The sequence below is a fragment of the Biomphalaria glabrata genome, chromosome 14, assembly GCF_947242115.1.
Source record: "Biomphalaria glabrata chromosome 14, xgBioGlab47.1, whole genome shotgun sequence".
Taxonomy (NCBI): Eukaryota; Metazoa; Mollusca; class Gastropoda; family Planorbidae; genus Biomphalaria; species Biomphalaria glabrata.
In genome coordinates, this window is record NC_074724.1 from 7560757 (window position 1) to 7584404 (window position 23648).

General features: G+C 33.2%; 2 protein-coding genes and 1 long non-coding RNA gene across 4 annotated transcripts in view; 1 reads left to right on the top strand and 2 right to left on the bottom strand.

The window, feature by feature from the left end:
• Positions 1-23648, bottom strand: part of LOC106061406 (uncharacterized) — an 83340-nt gene that overhangs the window by 34286 nt on the left and 25406 nt on the right. The gene's annotated exons all lie outside the window — the stretch shown is intronic.
• On the bottom strand, positions 4111-11021 carry LOC129922761 (uncharacterized). Its single transcript, XR_008774604.1, has 4 exons — positions 10876-11021; positions 7629-7716; positions 6794-6865; positions 4111-4398 (listed from the first exon to the last, which is right to left on the bottom strand). It is a non-coding gene; the product is annotated as an uncharacterized LOC129922761 (long non-coding RNA).
• Positions 12305-22259, top strand: LOC106061404 (uncharacterized). Of its 2 annotated transcripts, none has more exons than XM_013219542.2 (9): positions 12305-12488; positions 14314-14637; positions 15290-15408; positions 16115-16331; positions 16530-16742; positions 19654-19766; positions 20452-20659; positions 21193-21288; positions 21578-22259. In XM_013219542.2, exons 1-9 carry the CDS (start codon positions 12431-12433, stop codon positions 21649-21651), a joined length of 1422 nt encoding a protein of 473 aa, XP_013074996.2. In that variant the 5' UTR covers positions 12305-12430; the 3' UTR covers positions 21652-22259. The 2 variants fall into 2 exon arrangements, with proteins under 2 accessions (XP_013074996.2, XP_055865699.1); XM_056009724.1 differs by having other exon boundaries at positions 16563-16742.

Consider the following 23648-nt stretch of genomic DNA (forward strand, 5'->3'; position numbering starts at 1 on the left):
ATGATCTTTTGGCAGGGTATGAAAGTAAAATAATCAATGTGTTTTATTCTCTGACACCAACAACTTTAGAATACTCTGTTTGCAAAAAGGACATGATTTGTTTTTTTTTAAAATATACTAGGCAATACATTTTAAATCGTGCTCATTGTAATGTAAGGTATGCATAAAATAGTTTTAATTTAGTTAATTTTGTCTTTCTTTTTTTGAGTGCACTATATAAGCACTAAATCCGTTTCTCACTAAAGAAAGCATAAGAATCTTTAAATTAAACTTATTTGTTCAAAGTAGAGAAATAAAGATAAATTAACAAACCATGCCCACACCTGTATTTTACATTTCTGTCAATATATTTTATACATCAAAGTTGAAAAAAAAAGTCTTTAAGAAACATTTAATAAAAAAATATTATATCCAAGATTTTCAAGCATCATTTTGTCATCACTGGCGCAAAGAAAAGCAGCAGTCCACGGCCATTGAAAGAGACAGATGAAGTGCTCTCAAGAATGTCACTGTAGACACTTTTGAGGCCCAAAGAAAACACCGTCACAAAGACAAGTGCAAAAGTAGAAGGGAAAACTTAAATAGACGCCGAAGTCAACGGCCTAAGGATTTTCTGCTTCAGATGTTGCAGAATAGGCAAGCCTAAAATTAGTTGGCGTGTATAAGTGAAATACTGCCAATACCTACATCTTCGGGACACATATCAAAGCCTTGTATGCCAGATTTTACAAGTAAAAAATATCTTTAAATAGCAAATTATAGGAATACTATCTATATAAATGTATCAAAATCAAACTAAGTGGTAAATAAAATAATATAAAAGTCCCTGCATATCATAGCAGAGCATTATGTCTGGAACCGAAAAAAAATTTACAATGGCCCAATAGCATTTATTTCACTGTCTAACAAAGGCAAACATACATAAGGTATCAATTCAACACCTCATCAAATAAACAATAGTTAAATGCAAAAATAAATCCACTTCTCTTTTAAAATCTAATACCTGACAGCTCACTTTACGCCTATAATTAATGCAATGATCACAGTCTCAAAAATACCTTTGAAATTCGTTTAGTTAGTATTCCTTGTTTTACCAGACTTTATGTAAAAATTGTCATAAACACTTTTCTCAAAATTAAAACAAAGATGATTGAACCTGAGTAAGCACTTAAGGGAAAAGCTGTGAAAACAAAAGACAATTTATTTTGTTATAATTCAGTATAAGTACTATTATAAATTTAGCATAATAAAGAAAAGTAGAATTTATTATAATTTAAATGTAGCTACTGTATAATATAAATTCATGTTCTAATTATGAAATGCGATATTAGAGTAGCATTAATTTACCATTAGAAACATTGCAGATGAAGAATTCTGATTTCTTTTCGTTATTACAGACTTTATAACCTAGAGTGTACTTTGATTCTGGTGGGTGGTTGCTAGTGTAGGTAACACAGTGTTCACTTTGTGCTAGGGTGTTGCCTTTACTTTTAATAAGAGTTACACAAGGCCAGGGTGTGTTGGAGCAGCAGAAAAAAATAGTCGGTTTCTTGGTGTCCATAAGAAAAGAGCAGTTGTTAAAGTTGTTGATTTCCAACTCATTGACCATTAACCTCATTTGTGAAATATCTGAAATACAAACATTAAAGATGTTGTTGCAATTGAAAGTTGCAGCGAAGTTAATTTCAAGATTTTTTTTTATCATTATAATTCCTATTCTTAGCGTGGACATTCATGGGTGGAACCTAAAATGGAACATGGGTGGATACAGATATTGAAAAAGGCGTTAATGATTGTCCCAGAAATTCGACAGTTAATATATATCTTTGAAAAAAATATTATTACCTTTTTGACTACAGAGCGAAAACTCTGGTTTCATTGCTTTGACTTTAAAAAATGAAATCATCTTAACATTAAATATGGTCTATTTGGATAACATGTTGGTGGTCAAGTTTTCAATTAAAGAAAAAGTAAAAAGAAAAAAAACATTTTACGCAACCGTCCTAAGTAAAAATCTAAAAATTATCTGAACTACTATAAATCATTTGTGATGATTTACGTATGTATATAATACTTATACAATGTAATGAATGTATCAATCTACGTTACCAATAAAGTATCTCGAACTAGATCAAACGATACTATATCCTAAACTAGATCGATCAATAATGTAGCTTTAAAATATTTTCCAGTCTAGACTACTATCATGAAACTAAAATCTTCTATACTCTGACTCTAATGCAGTGGTTCTCAACCTGTGAGTCGCGATCCCCTTGGGGGTCGATTAACGATTTGCCAGGGGTCGCCTAAGATTATCGAAACTATGGATTGTTAGTGTCTTTTCTTCTATTGCTGTATGTGTGTGAGGGGTGGGGGGGTGCGGCAGAGTGGGGTTTGTAAAAAGGGGTCGACGAGCTTTAAAGGTTGAGAACCGCTGCTCTACTTTGACTTATAATGCCAGAACTATGAGTTTTTAAGGGGGTAAGGGAGAACGGGGAAGGGTACAAATTTTACTTCTTTTGTCTTTTTTTAAATAAATTATACATTAGTTATTAAGTGCGAAATAATCGATGTTACAAAAGGTCATCAGCTACATAAATAATGATTATTTTTTTTTTATTTGTGTTACTTGTTTAATCTTTAACAAACTTTACCTTTAAAAATAACATTTGTAAAAAAAAAAAAAAAAAAAAACCTGTAGACATTTTCGCTAGATACACTACCGTAAATTTTAGGAAACTTTTCTGGAATGCTTTGGACTTTAGGTTTCTGATAGTGATAAAGTTCACCATAAAAAAGGGCTTCATTCAGACTAGGTGTGGCTTGAAATCTGCAAGTCACATTATACACATTATCATGAAGTCCCTCACAAAAACATCCCTGATTAGAGTGTCTCCATTTGTAACAAGATTGCGTCAAGTCCACAAAGTAAGGTTGCTATAAATAAATACATTGAGTAAATGCTCTTTGAGAAAGTATGCAAATAAGTATTAAATAGGGTTAGTATTTGCTTTTTAAGAAAGTGAGTTTTTAATATTTTCCTACAATATGTATCTTCATGAAACAAATAGTGATGCAAATATACTTAAGCAAAAAATAATAAAGTCGATGCTAGGTAGAGTGTGTGTAGAGTTTTCGGAGTGATACAATAGGACGAACTGTTGTCATGCTTTTTTATTTAAAGAGAATGATGAAATAGTTCTCGAACAAAGGAAATAAATTGTACTTGATTGAAGTAATAGTATACGCTGAATTAGCCCGCTTCATAGGTCGGCCCACTAAATTAAAACAAACAATATAGAATTGTACAATCTTCTCTAGTCATAAGTACTAATAGAGTGGCTAAGCAGATCTGCCTAAGGGGGCGTTAGCCAAGATTTCCTTACCCCCACCTTTTTTTTGTATCTGAAAATGCTTTTAAAAAAACATTTGCCGTCAAATGCACCCAAATATTCTTGTCTTCCTCTTCCCCATCACCTATTTTTCCAACTGGTCCAGATAGGTGATAGGATCAAAGTGTAATGAGAAAACTAAAAGCATGAAATAGCTTTAAACAAAAACAGTTGGTAACAATATTATTAATCGCACAGATTTATTTTTGTTAGTCTAGATCTAATACAAATTTGATTACTTGACTAATCCAAACTTATTGTTACAATTACACTATGCATAATCTTTTTTTTTCTTTTTTTTTAAGTTTTTTTTAATGTTTTTCTTATTTAAAATATACTAAATGGGTTTTAGTGAAGAAAAAAAAAAGGCCCGTGAAAGAAGAAATTTAGATGTTTCTAACTTTTCTTCACCGAAGAAAGTTAATACGCCCTAATTTAAACCTACTGCTTGACGGCATGGATGGATGGCAGTTTGCAGGGTTGGACCTCAGATAAGCTTTGTTTCTTAAAAAAAAAAGATTTAAAAAAAAAATGTATTCGTATTTTTTTTAATGATTAAAAATAAATGTAGATTATTCAGTAGCCTAATAAATAAATTAGTACATAAGGCTCTTTTAATTTTTAGGAAGGGAAAAAAACAACAACAAATAACCTGGTAAAGAAAGCGATCCAGAGTGACGGAATCATTAAGGTAGTTATAAGTCCATTTACCTTTAATGAGTATAATGGTAGTCGATTGTTGTGCTAGCCAATTAACTATGATAAACTATAGTATGTATATTAAGAAAAGTATTCATTTTAATGTATAAACGTACTAAGGTTTCAGTGGCTGTTACTATTAACAGTTTCAAATAATGTGCCCAGTCATTCGGTATCCGATGAAAGATGACGGAAGCCTTCATGACTAGCGTATCCTGACCACTGATTAGTCCTTCTGAACAATACGTTTCACTGTCTTGTTGATTGTAGGGTTTAATAATAATATTCGGGAACTGCTTAAATACACCTGTTAAATAACAAAATAATAATTAAACGAGGCTCAATATATATATATAAAATACAGGCGTCTAAAAAGTTATTGTAAATCTAGGAAATTAACTCAATGAATGAATGCTATGTTTACTTAATACTTTTACAGACACATTGTATTGACGAGAGGCTCAGTGAGCGACAAAGCACTCGGCTACAGAACAGGGGATCCCGGGTTCGAATCATGGAGAAGAATTGGATATTTTAATTGCCTCTGTGTCCACCCAGCTCCAATGGGTACCTGACATCAGGTTGGGAAAAGTAAAGGCGGTTGGTTGTTGTGCTGGCCACGTGATCACAAGGTCTGAAAGGGGCACCTAACTTTTGTGTGTGTGTGTGTTTTGACGATTGTTCATTTATAGCGCCAAACTTCTGTTAGACACATAAACCGATGTAAGTGTATTATAATTTAACTTATAAAACTTGAAATAATTTCAATAAAAAATACAACATTTAAATAAATCTTTTATTACAATATAGACAACAACAACCAAAAATAAGATGAAATAAACTGATATTTGAACAAATCTAACTCACAATAAAAACACATCGCAGCACTCTGGCCAAGGTCGGGCATTAGCAAAAGGACGCAGTCTATACATGAAGCATAAATACAAAACTTCTGTTTTTTTTAACGGCCACCGAAATAAGAGTAACCAATTGGAATTATGTGTGCTCCGACCTTGCCATTTAATTCACAAAAACTAGTTAAGTAAAAAAAAAATGTATAAAAAGAAAAAATCCAACATTTTACAGGAGTTTGAATCACAACTTATGACGTTTAGAGTCCCCTGAAAGGGGAAAAGATTCTATTACTTTTCTGTGGCCTATCTGTCCGTCCGTCCCGTTTAGATCTAAGAAACTAGAAGAGAAAATGAAAATTGGACATCATGATATTTTATATCAATCAAAGTTCTGATGCAACAGCTACTTTTTTCTTTTCTGAAAGCGAAAAATCTATTTTTTAAATAAATTATGCAAGCAGTTTTTTCCATTAAAAATACACCATTATTACAACTATTCACTATTAATAGTAACAAACTGTCGTGAATTTAGTCCATAGGATAATGCAAGTAATATATGTTTACATTTGTTGTACTGTGTACTAACTTTATTTCGTGTTATGATCTTTAGTATGTGTGTAGTTGTTTGTCATTCAGTGTAATAAAGTTTTGAATGTAGCATGTTGAAGTACGACACAAACACTGAAGGTTTTTTAGTAAGGGAGCTCATCATTTACCATTTACTTACACATTTATGCAAATGGTTTTAGATTTTTGGTCAAAAATTATTTTTTTTTTTACATTTGTATTGCTAAATTAAAGAGAAAAAATCTGTATACTATACTAATAAGTAGGACATAATTTAAAACAACAATTAATAATTAGTTTTTAATGTTATCATGTGAACTGTACTAACTTAGCAATAGAAATAGAAATTATTTTTAATGTCCATAATTAAAAGCACAGTTGTTCACGTGGCAACATGCCTTCCACGTATATATAGTCCCTTTAAAAAGTCTCGAATCATCTGTATTTATTATTATAGCGTTTGCCGTAAAAAGAAATACGTATACGTTTTGACTCGTCTGGCTGTCGGTCTGTCAAATATGTTTACATATAATATTAATCTGTTAATCTCATCTAATTCTATGCCCGACAATTTATTGAGGTTGTCGTGGCCATCGCATCGATCAACCAGCTTTAATATCCCAAATTTACGTCAAGGGCCCGTTAGAATTGGGTGCACGAATGGACGGTATACAAATTCTGAAGTTAAAAAAAACAGTCTTTACCTGATTTCTTACGTTTGACTCTATGATAGTCTGCGATATTGCTATATCCAAACCCAACTCGCATTTAAGACTTCTAAATATTGTTTTAAAATGATTTATAAAAGTGTGAAAATTTTCGTCTAGAGTCTAGAGGCTTGCTAAAATTATTTTTTTTAATAAAAAAAATAGTAAGAAAAAAAATTATTTTGTGCAAATTGTAACACTTTCTTTTTTTTTTTTTTTTTTTACTACTGTATAAAAACGCAACCTAAAATATATGGCCAAAATCGGTTTTTTTTTAAATTGATATTCCTGTTTTGTTCGGGAAATAAATAAGTGTGCAAAGTGTGAACTTTATGAATCTGAATCCGAGAATTGGGAAGTTGAAGAAATAACGTATAATATTTGTACCACACTGACTGACAGAGTGCGTTGATTTAATCTTTGTAATAATAATTTTAAACAGTATATTTATACACAAGTGTAATGGCTTGTGAATTGGGGTTGAGGACGAAGCTATATCAAGGGACCTAATGTCATTGTATTCAAATTTATTAACAGCTTATTTTATTTAATTGTAATCGAATTATTAAATTACCTTCGTTTGCAGGAGACATTATCACAAGGAGAAATATACTCGTAATGAACTTCATGGTGTGAAATCAAATACCTGCTCAAATGTAAGAGATCATATTTAGCAAGATAGTTTAGAAAATCAATTGTAATCCAATATTTAGAATATCTAATGAGTGATAATGTCCCTTTACAAAACTAATTGTAACAGATGAACGGAACTCTATAATTAATTTACCTCTTTGTTGAATATAATATTTATAAACTGTGGTGGTTGCATGCGGGCGTAAACCTTGACAAAGTGTCGAAACGTCTTGATGATGTGTTTTGTAAAATGTTTTGTTTTACATGTTTTGGATGTTCCTTCAGAGTTGAAGATAGTTTACTTCCTAGTCCAAACCTCCCGCAGGACGACGGGGGATGGGAGCGGGCAGGGTTTTAACCTTCGACCGTCGATAAATCCGAACGACAGTCCAGCGCGCAAACAGCACGACCAGGCAGCCATCCTTGTGTTGGTGTGTGATGTGTGATGTGTTGGTGGCTGGGGAGGTCTATTCACCGTCCAAGGGACTAAATAATGATGCTTCTATGTTAAGCTATTAACAACTTTAAAAAAAACCCAATGTTTCCGAATCTCAAATATTTTATGTTGGAGACGTTGTTTTTAGTAAATCACTTACAAATGTATTTCGTAAATACGTAAATACTATGAGTGAGGAACAGTGCGTTTGCCGACGCCAGGAGGATGAATTTAGGCAGCTCAGAACGCCAAGAAACGTTACTTGGGGTAAAAATAAATAAAAGAGTGATCTTTCGATGACTTCTTGGTCACAATGGTTAAGTCCGGCCCTGCTACTTACTACTTGTTCTCCCTCCGCTTTGTGGGCTAACTGTAATGGACTTGCAGAAATACAAGAGTGATCTTTCTTTTACTTCTTGGTGTCCAAACTGTTGAGCCATGAAGAGAATTATATATATTTAGATAATTGAAATGTTCATACATGTCTTCAAATATATTTATATATATTTTTACCGTTAGTTTACGTTAAGTCATGCTTTCATGGGCGTAGCCAGGGGGGGGTTCTTGGGGACGGAATTAAGTGACTGATTTTTGCTTTCATTTTGATTATTTTAGGTGAGATTTTAATACTAAATCATCACTTACCACAGCACAGCCGAGGCAGTTTTGAGTTAAAAACCCTCTACCAGGGGGTTTTGAGTTTAAATCCCCCTACCAGGGGGTTTTGAGATTTAAAAAACACCTATCAGGGGGTTTTGAGATACAAATCCCTCTACCAGGGGGCTTTGAGTTTAAAACCCCCTACAGGGGGTTTTGAATTTTAAACCCCTACCAGAGGTTTTTGCAGTTAAATCCCCCTCTTCTATAAAACAAAACAAAAAAAATGCAAACAACAATCCCCAAATTCCAACACCACAGTTGAGGAAAATTTTGATTTTAAAACCCCATCCAAAATTTACGATAAACCCCATCTTCAATATAAAAAAAGCGAATTACACACTCAAAATTCTATGAGCGTAGCCAAAGGGGTTTTGAGTTTAAACCCCCCTCCCCTCCAGTTGGGGTTTGAAGCTAAAAAGTATAATATATAAATATAAAAAAAAAAAGCAAATTACACACTATAAAATCTATGAGCGTAGCCAAAGGGGTTTTGAGTTTAAATCCCCCTCCTCCAGATGGCTTTTTCTTTAAAGTTTAAAACCCCTCCAGATGGTTTTGAGTTTAAAATTCCCCTACAGAGCGTTTAGAGTTGAAAAACTCTCTCTTCAATATTATTTTAAAGCAAACTACAGTCACCAAATTCTATGATCGTAGCTAAATGGGGTTTTAAATTCAAAACAAAACAAAAAAACTCCAGAGATTTCTTAGTTTAAAACCCCTCAACAGATGATTTGACGAAAAAACTTTCCTTTTCGATATAAAATCTAAAGCGAAATAAAGGCATGCAATTCCAAGAGCGTAGTCAAGAAAGGTTACAAATTTCTACCAGTGGCTTGGGCTCCATTAATAAAGTGTGAATAGTCTTCTGCCGAATTTGAAAATCATGAAATGTGTCTCAACAAAGATGACTAAGACAGATTTTAGGAGTCAGTCATAGAGATCGGGTCTAAATCAAAGAAATCATATGCCGAACTGGGAGTCGAATCCTTTGTAAGGTTGTGACAGATCGTCGCATGAGGTTTTGCGGGACATGTTCTCACACAAAATGAATTACGCAATAAATAAGAGTTGCGGAAACAGCTTGCCGGAAAATGCGCCGAACGGCGCGAGATGGTCTAAGTCAGTAAGAATAGCACATTAGGTTTTTGAAATAAACTTTTTAATAGCAAGATAATGCACTGTAGATACCTCAGAATATGCATTTTGTTGGCTTTCAATACCAGAAATAGTGCTCGGCGGCGGGGCTTCGCCCCGCGCTGGGGGAGCGCTGCAAACTCCCCCAGACCCCTTGCTAGCAAGGGCGGTTAGTCTACAATAAACAATAAACGTCTTCCGAAATTGTCAGAATGTAATAAAGATTAATTATGTACACACACACACACACACACACACACATATATATATATATATAAATATATATATATAATTTTTTTCCGCGGGGGGGGGGGAGTTGGGGGAAATCCCCCCCCCCCCCAAACCCTCCCCGAAAAAAAATCCTGGCTACGCCCATGCATGCTTTGCACATTACGGGAATATAAGGTTGCGGGTTGTACCGTTTTGTAATACGACTTGTTGGCTAAAGATCCAGATATAGTCTCCAAACAAATGTAATTTTTTTTTATTTTTTACTTTGAAAAAATTATAACGGTTTTTCCGGTGTTGCCAAAGAGCTAGTAGTTCTTTTCTCATCGATGTACAACTGTTAAATTTCTATGAAAATCGTTAGAGCCGTTTTGTAGATCTGCTGTACACGTTTATGGATCGAAGTTTCAAGAGGTTCTCACTTGAATAGAGGTATTGTAAAATTAGTTTGTGGAGGGTAAGGTCCTTGGTAGACGCAATGTCGTAAATCGATAGCTGTATTTACTTATTCCTAGAATTCTACAATCAAACTATTCTTAATCACGACATTTTGCCCGTAGTAAAAAAGCAGAAAAAACAAAGTTAGAAAAAAAAAACATTACAAGTTTCTGACCCGTCGAAATTCGCACATGTTTTATTTATTTTGTGTAGGCCCCTTCTTGTAGAGTACCCGGGCATTGCCTTCCTTTTCATTCCGCACTGTCGCCACATACGCAAACTGTGGAATTTAAAGCTTGTAAAATGTTTATAAAATGTTTTATATGTTTCGGATGTTCCTTCAGAGTTGAAGATAGTTTACTTCCTAGTCCAAACCTCCCGCAGGACGACGGGGGATGGGGGCGAGCAGGATTTGAACCCTCGACCATCGATAAATCCGAACGACAGTCCAGCGCGCAAACCTCACGACCAAGCTCTCCTTATTAAAAGCATAATAATTTTAATCTCAGGTTCGTGGATTTGGAGCATAAGACTCTTATGAATAAAAGGGCACAGAACTATGAGTTTGTAACGGAAAAAGTATTGTAATCGTAATTACAGAACACACAGTACTAGTTGTGTTTCATTTTTTCATTTTCATACCGTTTCTGGCTTCCCCTTTTTCCATACATCTTCTTTTAACACGCGTTCATATTCACACTACGGTGCGCACCAACCGTAACGGTCCTGAAGACCTCAGCAGGCTAAGAAGAGCCCAAAGAATTTCTTATACGTTGAGAAAAGAGGACGAGAAGCGCCGTGGGTAAAGGTTTGAGAAGCACTGCATTATGATAAGTAACAATCATATTCAAGAGATTGATAAGCAAAATTGTTCTTCTAACTATTCTAGTTGAAAGCTACTTTAAAAATGTTTATTATGATATACACACACAATTTAATTTGTTAATATGAATGCGTGTGTCTCACTACTATTTATGAATAATAAGTTTGATGATATATATTTGACTCACTTTTAAGGTAACAAAGGACAGAAATGAAAGACTACATATTTAAAAATGTATATTTTTCATTTTAATTTAAATGTATAGAACCATGAAATGAAACTTAAATTAGTTCTAGTTACTTACTTATATATAATATATATATGAGAATTGCAATGAAGCAATATCATAACATAAGAAGTTTAGATTACTAAATGACTCTAGATCACTTCATTACTTACTAAACTAATAAGGCCTTTACTAATGTATGACTATTTTTATTGCTGAACCGCTTTGTCATAAACTTGTAAGGACATGTAAATGGTATTTTACATGAAAAATAAATTTCCTCAAATAAAATATAAATAGACATTACGTTGTGTTATAATTATGCTGTCAATAAAAAAAAATATTGATTTTTTTTTTTACTTTTAACTTATAAGTCATGTTTAATTTAGAAGTCAATAGATCAATGGATTATCTCCTCTAATTTGACCTTATTTTAAAGCCCCACTTAAGAAGACATATAAAGCATTAGTCGATTTATATTGCTTTCCTATATGTATTTGAAAGCTATATTAACGCTAGAAAATCAAGATTATAGATCTTAAACCTAAATAAGAATTTTAGTTAATGAAAATATTGCAGTCAAAATTGCCCTGTCAACTCCTGTCCTAGTTTACTAGTTGAGTGGTCATTTAAGGTCATTTGAGGTACTGACTAGTTTTCTTCATTTCTAATGTAGGCCTGTCATGCCCACCCTATCATACGCACCCCTTTTAGCTTTCTAACTCTCATAGTGTTAGGTCAGTCCTTTGCTTGAAATTAAAATTTAAAAAAAAAAAAAAAACATTTTCAACCGAATTTCATAAGCAGCACTTGGATAAAATGTTGATGCAAAATCCAACAATAAAGTATTGATCTTCATAAATGAAATAATATGAGGTCAAGGTAAGATAAGAACAAAATCTGTCTTTCCCCAATTTATTGGCTCGTCAATGACGATAGTACTTGTTAATGAGGTTCCACTATCTTTAAATTAATTTTTTGTTAGGCAAATTCTATTTCATTATCAATTTACTTGGGCCAGTTATAGAATGATATATTATTAGGGAAAGAGTAAACTACTAATGGAAATTACTATCTCCTTATAGACTTCGTATAATTGAATTATAGCAACTGGTGTTTTATACAATAACTGATTTGGCGTACCTCAACCTTTCAAATTGTATTTCTAACCTGATCATAATTAAAATTACCTTTATTTGGAAAGCACTCCAATGATTATGTAATGAGAATGATATTACTATAGAGATTTCGCCCCCCCCCCCCTCCCCCCAGTAGCTAAGGGAACAAGCGAATAATAATTAAAAAAGTTGACTAGGCTTTATTTTTAAATTAAAATTACCTTTATTTGGAAAGCACTCCAATGATTATGTAATGAGAATAATATTACTATAGAAATCCCTCCCCCCAGTAGCTAAGGGAACAAGCGAATAATAATAAAAGCTGACTAGGCTTTATTTTTCCCTTGGAAATAAGGAGCTGATGTCAGAACTTGTTTCTAATTTAACTAGGTGCCGACACCTGTAAGTTTATTTAACTTTCAGCAACGATCGATATAACAAAATCTTCGTCTACACTTTAATGGTACCAGAGTTTTATAAAGTCTACACAGAGTTCTTATAATTGATCAGGTGTGATGAAAGTGCTTCTGTTTTGTGTCTACTTATGCAGCGCAGATATTTCTGTGGCTCAAGGTCTGTACAAACTTTAAATGCGTTTTAAACAATATAACAATATTTTAAGTCTGTGCGAATATATTTAAATCAATCTTCATATTTCTATGAACATTATTCTTATTATCTTGTTATTAATTACATATTTTTTACATGAAATAACAATATTAAGACCACTTAATGTTTGTGCATGTTTTTATTTGATGGATTTCTATTGAAACTTGCTTCTATTATGAATATAGCGTTATAATGTTTTATGCTACGGTTTTATAACGCACATGTTTCCAGACATGATTCTTAAGATACATTATGCTAACAACGAGGAATAATGAAACGACGAGTTTGCAAGTACTCAAATTTATTCTAAGGTTTTTCGAAAATTACTAAATTTTGGTCTTGATTTCTTAACTTATTAAGTCCAGAAAGATTACATTTTCATTTCGCTTGGTAGTGGCAGTAGTGTAGCTAGAGATTATAGGATCATTTTATGGGTTCCTGCATTTTGTCATTCGACAACATGACATGAGATATTGTACTTAACAAAATATATATGTCTAAATACTAATTGGTACAGTATATACGTAATATTAAAAAAAAACAAGGTTGCAAATACAGTTTGTGTGGAAACACAAACTCAAAATCGGCCCTCGAAGTGGTCCACTCAGGCAGGTTTCAATATTATCAGAACAAAATACTATCAAAAACAAATGACAGAGAAGAATGGAGAAAAAAGGTTAACAGATATGGTGTGGTGCCCCAGCGGTCCAGCAGACCAAAGGATAGCTGAAAGTAAATGTAAAGTTAGATGTAAACCTGGCCTAACTAATGACTTATAATGAATATCTAATTGATCTAATTGTTGTGTAAAGGGCCAATCTCTTATTCTTCAAGAAAACAATTTCCGTTAAAAATAAACAATTTGTTTTCCCTTTGGTTAAGTGTGCTATAGCAGCTGTATAATACTGCAGTTCACGCGATAATATGAAAAACTACTTATCAATATTTGTTTTTAATTCTGCCCAACTTATATGCATACTAAAAAGATTTTTTCTCTTAAAAAAAAGTAAACATTTTTTGTGTGTAAATATAGTACTTAGTATAACAAAACTTACATAACTCAACAATGCAAATGTAAAAAATAAAAATTTTGACAAAAAATCTACAACTGTTTGCATAAATGTGTTAATAATATGGTACATCGTCATCCCCCCTAATAAAGCGCCTCCCGTGTTTGTTATTCTTAATAGTGAATAGTTGTAAAAGTGGTGTATTTAAAAAAAAAACTGCTTGCATAAGGGATTAAAAAAATTAGATTTGAATGGTCTAAAATATTATGATGTCGGATTTTCACTATCTATCCTTGTTTACGAGATCTAAACGGGACGGACGGGCAGACAGACAGACGGATGGACAGACATTCCACATAAAACTAATAGTGTTATTTCCCTTTTCGGGGGCCGCTAAAAATCATTAAGACTATTTTAATAACTATTTTAATAGTGTTGTTAATTTGCGAGATAATGCACATGTGACAAATTTCAATTCATAACGCATCACGTCGTGCTTTCTGTGCGGCAAAGGCATTTATAACATCAACTAGATCAGTGGTCATCAATGGGGTCGCTATCGCTATGGGGGGCGTTTTCGTGATTTTGGGGGGGCGCTGGGAGCCAAAGGGGCGGTAGCGGGCGCTGGGCACAATAAGGGCGGTATGGGGGCGATGGATATAACAGGAAAAAGAAGAAACTAAAGGTGCACCCATTCTTATTTTGAAAGTAAGGTAAGATTAACCTATATTTGTTTATCTCTTAGATTACATAAATTTTAATTTATAATAAAATTTCAGTTATTGAAATGTGTAGACCTGCCCAAGAAAACAAAGCATACAACTTTGACTTCATAGTACAACCAAGCTTGTTTGACCTGTCAGAGTTTCAAATCATGAAAGATGACGTGGTTGTGTCCATTGGCGATACAGACTTACACTTCATAGACTATTTTAAATCTACTGTCCAGACTGGTGTGTTCAGAGGAATTGACAGAACACTCTCTGTTAAACTCACAATTCACAATGTCACACGGCGCGATCAAGGAACCTGGAGCACGAGCTATTTGCATAATGGTAGAATGCACCTATCCCAAGAACTTAACTGTTACCTCAAAACTTTTGGTACGTAATTGTACCTTTTGAAAGAAACGTTATCAACTGTACATTATTTTCTCGAAGTCATTTATATAAACTTGAAAGTTGTTTTTTTTTAACTTTGTTTCAGATAATTTAAATAGCATAGTCTCATGTAGACCTAAACCAACTTGTAAAAGAATATATTGAATTCCTAGGAAAAAGACTAATTGCCTGAAAGTAGCATAGATTTTTATTGTCCGTTGGGTGAACTCTCTAGGATCTCCCTCAAGATAAATGATTGTGAACTTATGTTGATTTACAAAACGAAGTTCTTAAATCTGATTAAGTCATCTTTCTTATTTCTCATAGTTTAAACTTACAATCTTGAACGAGATTTCAGCAACTAGTCTTAAAACTGATCCTTCACCTAACTTACATTGAAACCCTGGTCTCGACTAAGTATCGCGAGATAAAATACCCGAAATAATTTCACTTTTCATATTTAATTTTTGACATATTAAACTCTCAGACCTACCCTGAGATTCTTTTACACATACAGGTTTAAACTTTGATTTGCGAACGCGGCTTTTTCTGACAAGCCTTTTTAGTTTTCTCTGTTATTGTGTAAATGTTATAAATTTAAAATTTTCGCGAAAGAAAACTTATTTCATTCGTTTTCTTTCTTTCACATTTTAAGTGATACCGAAAACTGTGTCGTGTAAGAATTATGTCCATGGAGGAAGACTAGACATACAGTGCATCGCTTTGGGAATATTTCCAGAAGGTATTTGCGTGGTTCGGCTCTCAAACAATAGGGTTAGTATCTAACAAATAGACATGGAATATCTTTAATAACATAAACAATTATTACGGCTAATAAATGAAAACATTGTTTTAAAAAATAAAGACAAGAAATATGTATAACTAGTTTTTCCGAGGCGTAGCATACGCTGTTATTTAGTGATGGGTGAACACTTTCTGAAAGACACAGATGTACAAAAGGGGTGGGTGTGGGCAAACGACTGTGAGTGAATGAAAAGAAGGAATTCAGAAACGCCGGAAGTATCCATGTAGGCAGCGTATTGTCGAGCAGAGTGTATGACTGTGCTTCCGTGAGTAAGAACAACGGGCAGGGCGTCGCCATAGTCATCCCAATGTTCGCAAACGAAGCTTACAGCCATGTTGCGAGGTTCAAGAGCAACAGTTTCGTCGATGACATTTTCCCAGAAATATGCGACTGATAGAAATAAACAGTTACCCGATGCAGAAATTTTTACTACATTGAAAGGCCTGTTGACTCCACGAAATATATGTGAAGCGGTGGCCATGGTTTGGAAACGAAGGGCAATACGGATAGTTAGAGAGTCGGCGTGCGTGCTTGTCCAGCATGCCTGGGCAACGAAAAGAATATATAGATAATATAGATATATATTGAGAGATGTTTGAAATAGGGTTAACGTTCATGTAAACTTGTTAACATTTCCTTATCCTAATAATATTGAGTCGTTATTTATTTCGCTAGGGTTCAATAAAGCAGCAAACAACGACCGAGTACAGACACGAGATGATGTTGGAAGGAAACGACTCGTATTTCCGCTCAGCTTGTCTCCTATCTATAGACCTATCCACTTTTACTCAAAAGGACTTGGACATCGACATCACAATGTATCCTAACGTTACTAATACATTGGAAGACTCGAACTATGGAGCAGTCAAGTCATTGCACTACAAACTAATAAGTAAACCTTTATCAAAACTAGTACATATACATCTGCACACACATGTGTAGTGAATATACACATGTGTTATGTCTAAGCTTGTGCGTAGCGTAATAAGTTGTGTGAAAATAATACTTAACATTTATAATCGCCATAACTGCCTTAAATGTGTTTTTCAAAGGCAATCTATGTTATACAAATTACGTGTACTATTACTAGCGCTACAAAAAATGCTACCACATTATACTGTAGATGTAGAGGCTTCCATTCCAAGAGACTGTCTAGAGCTACCAATAAATGCAACTCACGTGTTATGTGCCTATGGAGAGATAATTAATACCGCACCTGAAGAAGCAGACGTGACGGTGAAACAGGATCTTCCATTGGATAACTCAGTGACAGATATTATAACTTCGACTTTAATATCGGAAGGTAAGAATCAAACTGTCTTTTCCCTTTGATTTTCCTTGTCTTCTTATTTGAAAAAAATGCTCAGTAAATCCAAAACAATAAAACGAAGCAATGTAAATAAATAGATATAAAATAACAAAGCTTATATAAGGGAAAGAACTGCACATTTTCATCCATATATCTTAATACTGTAAGATTTCCTTTTTCAATTCACAAGTAATTACTAACCAATAATTTATTAATTGATTAGTTCATTTTCTTTTCATAAGTAACGTCTGTATTATATAAGATAAGTCAATTATTTGACAGATTCATGTTTTCTTTTGCGAAAATGAATAATCATGGAAAGTTTCAACTTGATCCGAGAATGGGAATTGGGAGAAAGAGCGTGTACTCAATTTTTACCAGACAGACGGAGAAAGTAGATATAAAATTTATAAATGTAAATGTTACGTAACAAATATAATTTTAAACAGATAGACTTGAGTCCGAATTCAGAAGACAAAATAACGTTTTATTTAATGAGAAAAATATACTGCAACTTCAAGCGTTCAGTTACAACTCACTGGTTAAATGAGGAATAAAATATCATCCTTCATAGTAGTTACATAAACCGCATCACAGCGGTATCCAATAGTACGTCCTTTTAGAAGTATGTCTCACACTAACCCTAACCCTAACACTCAATGCCAAACGAGACTGTGACAATGAATAACACGTGTTATCGTCAAGTCCAGTGGTTAAAGAGTGCAAATAATAATGGTGATGGAGACCTAGCTGTAATCTCCATATTTCTCCACATCTGACGTAGACAAAAGCATTTTTGAACATCGTCGATTAAAGATTTCACACAAAAAAACACCATAACAATAAATAAAATATTGATTTATTGATTTATATTTCAAAATTGTACTTCTAATAAATATTGACCATAAACATTCATACTCTAAACATGTAGCTCAATATAGTATTTTTTTTCACCTTAAATATATGAATGCTATCATAAATCATTTATAGCCCGTATTTATAAATATATTGCTAAATTTATTATATATTAAATATTAACTTTATTAGATTTATTGCATGCATTCATTGTAACTAACAAAATCAATGAGTGAGAGCTATAGAAACTTTAAAAAAGTCTTTAGAAAGTCTTTAAAAAGTCTTCAGACAGTCTTCAGAAAGTCTTCTAAAAGTCTTCAGACAGTCTTCAGAAAGTCTTCAGTCTTCAAAATGGCTTTAAAACGTTTTCAAAAAGTCTTCAAAAATTCTGAGCTACGAGGCAGGCATGTCACCATACATATAACGATCATGTGGATTTCAAGAAATGTCGAAACGGAATTCAGCAATTTCGGGACAGTAAAAGAATAAGAGATAGGGGTAGTAGGGTTTCCTCTTCTTTCCCATACCGTAAGTCGAAGCGTAGCTTGGACAGTGAAAAGCATGAATCTAAGAGAACAGGTCTCGTCCTGCACGATTCTAAAAAAAAAAGGGGGTTAAGGGCTGGATAGCAACCACAACTATGGGTCTAGGTTTGGGTGTCTAATATACTTTCAGATATAGCGTTATTTTTTTTTTCGATTCAACCAAACTTTTTCTTGTCTTACGTATATATATATATATATATATATATATATATATATATATATATATATATATATATATATATATATATATATATATATATATATCATGGGCGTAGCCAGGTGTGTGTGTGGGGGGGGGTGTTGAACCCCACCACCCACGAAATGCGGGGGAGGGGGTATCGGAATTAAGTGACTGATTTTTTGCGTTGATTTTAGCTGGGATTTTAATACTAAACCATCTAACCCAGCACAGCCAAGGGGGTTTTGAGTTTAAAACCCCCGACCAGTTAAATCCCCCTCTTCTATAAAACAAAACAAACAAAAAAATGCAAACTACAATCTCCATGTTTTAAGAACACAGCTAAGTAAGATTTTGATTTAAAAACCTGCTTCAGAATTTACGATAAACCCCTTTTAAATTAAAAAAAAAATCAAATTACAAACTCAAAATTCTATGAGCGTATCCAAAGGGGGTTTTAAGTTTAACCTCCCTTCAATTTTGATTCCAAAATATACCTTTTCAATATAAAAAAAAGAAATACACATTAAAAATCTTTGAGCGCAGCCAAGCCAATGGGAGGGGGGGGGGGGGGTTGAGATTAAACTTCCCTCCTCTAGATGGATTTTTTAAAAGTTTAAAACCCCTCCAGATGGTTTTGAGTTTAAATTCCACTACCCAGAGTTATCAGGTTAAAAACCTCTTTCTTCAATATTACTCTAAAGCAAACTACAGTCACTAAATTATATGACCTTAGCTATATGGGGTTTTCAATTTAAAAAAAAAAGAACTCCAGAGATTTTTTTTTAGTTTAAAACCCCCCAACAGATGATTTTGACGATAAAACTTCCCTTTTCGATATAAAATCTACAGCAAACTACAGTCATCTAATTCCAAGAGCGTAGTCAAGAGTGGTTACACATTTCTACCAGTGGCTGGGCTCCATTAATAAAGTGCAGTATATAGTCATCTGTCGAACTGAAAATGACTAAATGTGGTTCAACAAAGATGGCTAAGACAGATTTTAGGAGTCAGTTATAGAGATCGGGTCTCAATCAAGGAAATCCTATGCCGAATTGGGAGTCGACCCTTTAGTCGCGGGAGGGTCTAAGTAAGTAAGAATAGCACATTAGGTTTATAAAAAAAAAACTTTTTAATAGCAGGATAATGCACTGTAGATACCTCAGAATATGCATTTTGTTGGCTTTCAATACCGGAAATATGCTTGGCGGAGGGGCTCATCGCTCCCCCAGAGAAACCCCCCCCCCTACGCCCATGATATATATATATATATATATATATTAAAAATTACATTTAACTTTTTTTTTTCCATATATATTGTACACAGGTGTCATAGGGAGTTGTGAGATCCATACCGATGAGGACGTTTTCGTTACATGTACTGTAAAACACAAAATTAATCAAAATGTAGCAAGCCAGCTAATGATCCAGAATGGAATGGTACGGAACATAGTTAGTAAACATAAATAATACAAACATAAAGAATTAGAATACGCCAACAAAGAAAAGTTTCTTTAAAAAAATATAAAGCTTAACTAAAGGGGAAGAACTCCGTCCTTAAAACTATATCTACCATTAAAAGTAATTTCCCTTATTCGATTTCAAACCCAATAATTAATTACCAATAATGAATTGTCTAGTTGAGTATTTCTGTTTATTGATTCATGTTCTATATGGTATGATAAATAATTGTTTAAAGTATCAACGTGATCGAAGAATGCCTGAGGGAGAAATAGCGTTAACAATTATTTAAGGAGACTTAACTCAACAAATGTAGCCATATATGTGAATATTGAAGCGCCAGTTTCCCTCGTTGCTATTAAACAAAATAATAGATTAACAGTAATTATTTGTCCAATCGGTTACTCTTTTTTATATTGATTCATGCCTTGTCTATGCCAATGAATAATTGTGCGAAATATCAGCGTGATCCGATAATGGGTGGTGGAGAAATAACGTGTACACACTTTTTTACCAGACAGACAGACATACATACAGACAAAGGTAATATAAGCTTTGTAAAAACATGTTTCGTTTTAACATTTATTTAATTATTTATTTACTTTTCTAATTACATCATTAACGACACTTTTGTTTGTTTTTTTTTTTTTTTGCTGAGCAATAGGTTGTAGAATTTTTAACAGCTGAAGAAACATCAACATTCTTAAATTCAGATTCGATTGCAGACGACCAAAATATCTACCAGACTTATTATATATATCGCTTACCCCAGGATCTTCTGAATTCAGACCTTACAACTTTAACTGTTAGTCTAACGACTGCGGAAGACTGGAAAACGTTTATGAAGAATATTACATTAGTTCACAAGTCAGGTGGGATCAATTTTAGATGTTATATAGACATTTGCCAAGTTAATGTTTGTCAAAGTACATACACAAACATAGATAGATAGATAGATAGATAGATAGATAAATAGATAGATAGATAGATAGATAGATAGATAGATAGATAGATAGATAGATAGATAGATAGATAGATAGATAGATGGATGGATGGATGGATGGATGGATGGATGGATAGGTATGTAGGTAGGTAGGTTGGTAGGTAGATAGATAGATAGATAGATAGATAGATAGATAGATAGATAGATAGATAGATAGATAGATGGATGGATGGATGGATGGATGGATGGATGGATGGATAGGTATGTAGGTAGGTAGGTAGGTAGGTTGGTAGGTAGGTAGATAGATAGATAGATAGATAGATAGATAGATAGATAGATAGATAGATAGATAGATAGATAGATAGATAGATAAGCTAGTTCAATAGAGCTAGCATTAAAATTGATATATTCTTTTTAATAATATATTTCGCTTCACTAATTATTATTTCTCTGTTTTATCAGAAAAAACAACTTATCAGTCACATGACTCAATCAATCTGATAACTTTTTCAAGCATAATAATTGTTTTAAGTTGTCTTATTGGATGTAGTGTATTCGGTAGGTAATCCAATAACATTTCTATAACTGTAGTATAACATCTGATATATCTTTTACAATAAATCTAATATGACTTTTAATGCAGCTTCTACTTACTTTTAACATAATTGTAACACAATTTGGAATATTACTAGTAATTAAACTTTTAATAAAGGTAATTTTTGTTATTAATATAACTTTTAATTAATATAAATTTTAATTTAATTTTTAATTTATTCTTTTACATATCTATCTATATACCTAAATTTAAGAATCCTGAATAAAAATATGCTTTGCTTTTTTTCCCCAGTTTTCTGTAAAACGTTTCGTAAATTAAACGATGACAAAGACACTCAATTATATGACGAAATAGTCGACATATGATAATAATAATAATAATAGTAATAATAATAATAATAATAGTAATAATAATAATAATAGTAATAATAATAGTAATAATAATAATAATATAATCTTTATTGTCCGTAAGGAAATTTGTCTTACAATTTGTGCATAACTATAACTAACCGATTATTACATTCACACAAGACTCACTAATGATTTACATGTGAAAAGTTTATATCACATTGTTTCTATTTCATGATTTGAAATATCGAGCCATAAGCCAAATCGTATCGCAAGATGATTTATATACTTAACTAGCTTTCGTCAATAGCAGCATTCAAATAAAAAATCATTGTTCCCATCCTAGACCACTACTATAGCCATAATCTCCTACATTAATTATATACTTTAAAACGTTTCGCCATATACCTAAATTAAAAGTATTTAATTTAAATCATAAACCAGAACCTATTTTATAAATAGGTTAATTGCATGTATATATTTTATAAGGTCTTATTAGTAGGAATCATATTGAGAGTCATTTTATTTAAATTATAAACTAAATTAAAATCTAGTCATTAATGTACATAGGTTTTGTTTTTTTAGATAGTTTGCCATGATTAAAATATTTCTTGATTGAAAACAAATATACATTTTGTCTTTATTCTGTCATTATTTATCGTTTGTTTTCCTATGTCTTGTTTTGTTGTATGCTCATTGTTATCGTTAACTTGATTACTACTTAGCTCCAACACATTGTTTATATATGTTAGTCTACTGTCAAACCTAACAGAACATTAAATTGATATAGAAAAAGCACCTCGTTGTGCTAATGATTGTGAATGCGTCTTTAATGTTTATGCCCTGTTTGGTAACGTATCTGCTGTAAGATCGTTCGTTCGATCGCGCCGACATGTATTCAAGGAACGTTACCTCTTCCTCTTTCTTTGGGGGTTCCAAGTGAGGGCTTGCGAAGGGTGTAACCCATCCATCTCCAGCGTCTCTAAAGGATATATACTTCAATGGACTGCTGCTTTGTTCTTTGTCACAGTTGATCATTCGAGATCGTGTCTGGTCAGCGGTTAATAGACTTTCTTTTATGTCTGAAGAAAGAGGTTTTTAACCTGATAACTCTGGGTAGTGGAATTTAAACTCAAAACCATCTGGAGGGGTTTTAAACTTTTAAAAAATCCATCTAGAGGAGGGAAGTTTAATCTCAACCCCCCCCCTCCCATTGGCTTGGATTTTTAATGTGTATTTCTTTTTTTTATATTGAAAAGGTATTTTTTGGAATCAAAATTGAAGGGAGGTTAAACTTAAAACCCCCTTTGGATACGCTTTTATGTCTGTAACGTAGTGAAAATTCACATGTAATAGCATATTGTTGTTATGCTTTTTGTCAGCCTTTGTATCATTTTTGCTTGTTAAATTGTCACCTCTCTTCTTTTCATCTCTGCCTGTGGTCCTGCCTGAGGCATGGGCCACCAACCAGCTTCCTCCAGGTGTCTCTGTTCTGGGCGAGTCTCTCCAACTGTCCCCATGTCTTGACCATCTACTTCAAAATCGCGGCTCCATGTTTTCCAGGGCCGTCCTATCTTCCTCTTTCTTTGGGTGAGGCTTGCCTTATTATGTTGGCTGCAGTCTTGCCTAGGGTGTGACCTATCCTACTGCAGCGTTTCTGAAGTATATTTACTTCAATGGGCTGCTGCTGTGTTCTTTTTCCTCGGTTCTTTATTTAAGTTTTTGTCTGGCCATCAAATCATAAGAAACTTCTTGAGGTAGGTATTGATAATTTTTTTTTTCATTAAGCCAATGATAAATTGTAATAAGAATCATTTTTAATAGGCTACAGCAAACTTCCTAACCGTTAGACTTAACGTTAAGAGAAGATAAAATAGAACGACCATACATTACATTAACCAAAACAATTAATTTGTCAACATATTTTCCAAGCCTCCTTGAAACGCTATACTTTCTTTACGCATAGACAATTAACCCTAAAAACTGATAATAAGACGGATTTTGATGGAACAATA